The sequence below is a fragment of the Acomys russatus genome, chromosome 9 (genome assembly GCF_903995435.1).
Source record: "Acomys russatus chromosome 9, mAcoRus1.1, whole genome shotgun sequence".
NCBI classification, from domain to species: Eukaryota; Metazoa; Chordata; class Mammalia; order Rodentia; family Muridae; genus Acomys; species Acomys russatus.
Window position 1 is genome coordinate 23003602 of NC_067145.1, and position 5167 is coordinate 23008768.

General features: G+C 42.9%; 1 protein-coding gene across 1 annotated transcript; it reads right to left on the minus strand.

The window, feature by feature from the left end:
- Positions 1–3148: 3148 nt before the first annotated feature.
- Positions 3149–4363, minus strand: LOC127193787 (ADP/ATP translocase 2-like). Its single transcript, XM_051151016.1, is given in 2 exon segments — positions 3149–3576; positions 3579–4363. Coding segments are annotated over 2 exon segments (894 nt in total). The 5' UTR covers positions 4300–4363; the 3' UTR covers positions 3149–3403.
- Positions 4364–5167: the final 804 nt, after the last annotated feature.

Below are 5167 nucleotides of genomic sequence, written 5' to 3' on the forward strand. Positions count from 1 at the left end.
TGGTACACAATCATATCATGGAAATGCTAGGGGCTTCTCTACTTAGTTGCATATTCTACATGCAATATAAAAACTCTTGGTGGTATTACTCATTTGTTATCCTATTTCCAGTCCAAAGGACAGAATATTAGAAGGTTCAAACCAGCATTAAATTGTGGTCAAAACTCTTGTATAATGATGTCTTTCACATTTTGGAGCTCTTTTTTGCCTTTGAAACAACTCACACCATAGACATGCTCAAACTTTGTTATTCTTGCTTTGAATACATACTCTAATAAGACTTTACATTTGTGACAAAAATAATTAAAAGCCAAATATTCAGATGGCTTTTCCTTGACATTGAATTGATATTTAATTAAAAAGAATTAAAAACATTTCACTGGGGCTGATTTATAAGGTAGTTTAATGAAGAGTCCTTTTCAGTTATTTTAATTTGGTAACCATAGTACGGACATTGTATTGCTCTTATGGGAGATAAGTCTTGTTTAATAAAATCTATGTTGAAACAATGCCATTCATTTGAAGTTTTTATTGGTACATTTTCAGGTGGCAGGTGGGGTAATGGAAACAGATTCATCACAGCCTGCAATTTGATCTCTCACGGAGTGGAGGCATTGCTCACTGCATGCCTTATTTGACTTTTTCAATGAATTAGAAGAAATCATTTAGAGTCCTGTGAAGTTGCCACAGCAACATTCATCATTGTAAAAAAAATGCCATAGGGACAAAAGAGTGAGCCACTGACATGTTTTCAGGGTCCCCAATGTGTTCCTCTTGATTCAAGCTGTGTCATGTGTGCTGTACAGTGGGAAATTTAAAAAACAGAATGGAAGATAAGGGGAACCTTTTCTGTTGGCTGGGTTGCCCCCCCCTCCTTTCTGACTTTTCTACTGCCTTCTGCATTTGTTATCCATTGCTGCATAAACCATGCCATAAACTGAAGAGATTTAAACAACCTACACCTATTCTATCAATTATCTGGAGACATGATGTCACAGCCATACATATACTGGTGCTCGGTTCAAAGTCTTCCAAATCAAAATCTAAGTATGTACATGGAGTTAGTGTGTCCTGGAGCTGGGTGTTCTTCAGGCGCCTAGGATCTTGATAAAACAACACTTGAAGCTATCAGAATGAGTCCATCTCCTTTCTGGCTATCAATCATATGGTAGCACTTTCAGCTCTCAAGCAAGTTCTGTTATTTCTAGCCACATATCCCTTCACAGACCCTCTGTGCAGAAAGAGGAGTTGCTCTTTCAAGGCTAGCAGAGACTCTTTCGTGCTTCCTAACTCAGAAGTGTCTAGTGTATTTAAAAATTATTTTAGTAGGTGATGTCACCAATAATACGTTCTTGTTAACCAATAAGTTCAAAGTCAAAGGATGTGGAGCCTTAGCTATATTTGTGAAGATCCCTTAAATTTCATGATACAAAATCATGTAGTGACACAAGTGATTTCCTTTCAAATTTGTGGAAGGACCCATGCACAAGCACAGGTATTGTGCACGGTGTGTACAAAGTAGTGGGCATCTGAGTGTCTGCAGCACGTTGCATTCCTTGCTTTTCCTTTCTCTACGTCCATCCCTTTCTTAGTAGTAAAGTATGTGCACACGAGTGTGTTGTGTACACCTTTCTACTGATACCTTGCTCTGCATTCCGCTCCATCTCTCGGGATATCTAGACACCACTGAACACTGAGCTGGGAGGGAGGGAGAGCAGAGTCCAGAATGGTTTGGCGTTGCAGAATTCCAGTCTATCTATGGATGCTGGGGTTGGGGGTGGGGATGAGAAGGCCTTCCCTGAGGATTTTAGCATTAGAGCTCTTTTAGCTTGCGTGGGCCACCATAGCCTTTCCCCAAGTGGGACAAGAAGAAAAGAGGGAGGGGAGCAGTTTGGGAGGCCAACTTGACTAGCGTACCCTAGGCAGGCAACAGCAGGAACTTGGGCTCTGAGGCTAGGCTGGGTAGCGCCAGGAGCATGGGGCTCCAGTGGTAGGCTGGGCAGTGGCATGGGCCTAGCCAGGCAGGCTGGTCTGAGGGTCCAGTGATGAATTGTCGAGAGACAGGAAGCCCTATCCAGAAGAGTCTTCCAAGTGTTATCGTTCACTGAAAACAGCCACTCTCGGATGATTTTTTTGTGTGAAATAGCTGGTGCCATTTTATTCAAGGTGGACAGAAAGGGTATTTGGGGGTGCATGCATTCCATTGGCTGAGACTAAGATGCTGGTGATGCGCTCTTTGCATAAAGAGGAATTCCAGGTGCTATGTGACTGATTACTTGTGACTTTCTTTTTGAGGGCTGCCAGACATGCACAGGAAGGAAGCAGCTCTACTCCTGCTGTTCTCAGGATGAGATTTTCCCATCTAAAAGATGAGATTTTTGAGGTTTGAACATGCTCCACCTAACCAGTTTCATGACAGTTCTCATAGAGACATAGTCCATGTTCCCCACTATACCTGAATATTAACAGCGAAAGTAAATTCTCTCCCTCTCTCCGCTTACACACACACACACACACACACACACACACACACACACACACACACACACAGAGAGAGAGAGAGAGAGAGAGAGAGAGAGAGAGAGAGAGAGAGAGAGAGAGAGAGAATCGCCAAACTCATTGAAAAGAAATGATTCATGATTTTTTCTCTGACAATTTACAGCCTATAATGTTAAAATAGCTCCATCCATTTGCTGGCAAACTCCAAAATTTCCTTATTTTTAATAGTTGAAGAGCATTCCATTGTGGAAATGCACCACAGTTTCTTTATTCATTCTTCAGTTGAGGGACATGTAGGTTGTTTCCAGATTCTGGCTGTTATGAATGAAGCTGCTATGAACATAGTTGAGCAAATGCCCTTGTTGTGTGGTGGAGCATCTTTTGGGTATATGCCCGGGAGTAGTATGGCTGGGTCATGAGGTAGATTTATTCCCAATTTCCTGAGAAAGCGCCAGCTTGATTTCCAAAGTGGTTGTACAAGCTTGCACCCCACAGCAATGGAGAAGTGTTCCCTTTCTCCACATCCTTTCCAGCATGTGCTGTCACCTGAGTTATTGATCTTAGGCACTCAAATAGGTGTAAGGTGGCACCTCAGAGCTGTTTTAAGTGGCATTTCCCTGATAACTAGGGATGTTGAGCATTTTTTAAAAAGATATTTTTATTTCTTCAATTTTTATTTCCAGGAGTGACTGAAATAAAAAATATACTTGAGTCCCATCATTATTTTCATTATGGAAATGGCTTTAAGAGAAAACTGGTCAGGTGAATATTATTGCTTCCCACTTTTCAACTGGTCATAGTTGCCATTGAGAAAACAGACAAGCCCAGAGAATCCGTCCAGAATGTTCAAGATACAATATATCATACAACATGCCTGTTCTCGGGGAGAACACCTAGGACATAACTATGTGTGCTTCTTGATTTCATCATACAAGACAAGCACAAAGGCACCGCCCATGCCTCTGAGAACGTTGGACCATGCGCCCTTGAAAAAAGCCTTGCTTCCGTCATCACGAGCGATCTTCCGCCAGCAGTCAAGCATGCCTGTATACATGATGTCCATCCCTTTGCGTCCCACTGCATCATCATACGACGGCGAACTGTGTCAAAAGGATAGGAAGTCAGGCCAGCCACAGCAGTGACAGACTGTGCGATCATCCAGCTGATGAAGATGTGAGTATTCTTGGGATCCGGAAGCATTCCCTTTGCAGTGTCATAGATACCAAAGTAGGCAGCTCGGTAGATGATAATGCCCTGTACTGACACATTAAAGCCTTGGTACAGGCCCTTAATCTCATCAGATTTGTAGATCTTAACCAGGCAGTCGCCAAGGCCTTTGAATTCCCTTTCAGCTCCAGCTTTGCCCACATCAGCTGCTTGACGGGTACGGGCAAAATCAAGGGGGTACACAAAGCACAGGGATGTGGCCCCAGCCGCACCACCTGATGCCAGGTTCCCTGCAAAGTAGTGCCAAAACTGGGTCCTCTTGTCCACACCACCCGGAAAGTTCTGCTTGTATTTATCTTTGAAGGCAAAGTTGAGCCCCTGGGTGGGGAAGTATCTGATGACGTTGGCCAGGTTACCACGCCAGAAGGACAGGACTCCCTCTTCCTTGGGGATACGAACCACGTAGTCTATGATGCCTTTGTATTGCTTATCTACCATGATTTGCTTGCTGGCATGCTGCACCTGTAGCAGCAGCTTGACCCGCTTGATGGGCGCTACCGCCGTCTTGGAGATGGCTGCGGCCACTCCCCCAGCCAAGAAGTCCTTGGCGAAGGACACAGTGGCATCTGTCATGGTGAAAGAATAAAGGAAGAGGCAGACGACTGCGGGACAGGACTGGCTTGACAACCGGCTTAGACTCCGGGACTCTGGGGCAAGCATTTCTTTAAATGTTTCTCAGTCATTTGACATTCCTCTGTTGAGAATTCTGTTTAGTTCTGCACCCCTCAAAGACATTCGTAATATGACATTTAAAAATGTTTTTTGTGTTATTTATTTTATTTTATTTTTGTGTTATTTTAAAGATTCACTGACAATGAGACAGATTAACTCCTGGCAACTCCCAGCCTACCTCAAACAGGATGATGAGCATCAAAGAATCACCTTATGGTATGGAGATGGCTTCAAATGTGTCAAACAGGCCACTGGGCAAACTGTCCTCATTTCTACCACAGAAAGAATTCTACCTAAAAAAAGGGCAAGCTTGGATGCAGGCAGAGTCGACAGCCAAACTCTCTGCCAAGACAGGATAAACAAACCTTCAATTGTTCCTTCCTCACAACTATGTCTGTCAGATATATTGGGCCAGAAGGCTGAAGATGATGGTCCAACATTATAGAAAGGTTTGGGTGATTATTCAGGTAGCAAACTGTCTCTGTCATCTTCTCTTATGGAAAGTTACTAACCTGCACTCCTGGTATATTCAGGTAATCAATTTTATTCCTTCTCAAGTCTCTGATGGGGTTGAGTACCGGATAGTTTAGTTTTACAACTAAGCTTAGTTGTTTAGGGGTTAAGATGTTTTTAGATCTAGATAGATGTTTTAAGTTGATAATGATGAGATATGATAGATATTGATTTACATTCAGAATTTTAGACACACCAGGAAAGAAAAGATGTTTCCTCCAAGGCTGCCAAATACAAATAGCTAAAACACCAAGAA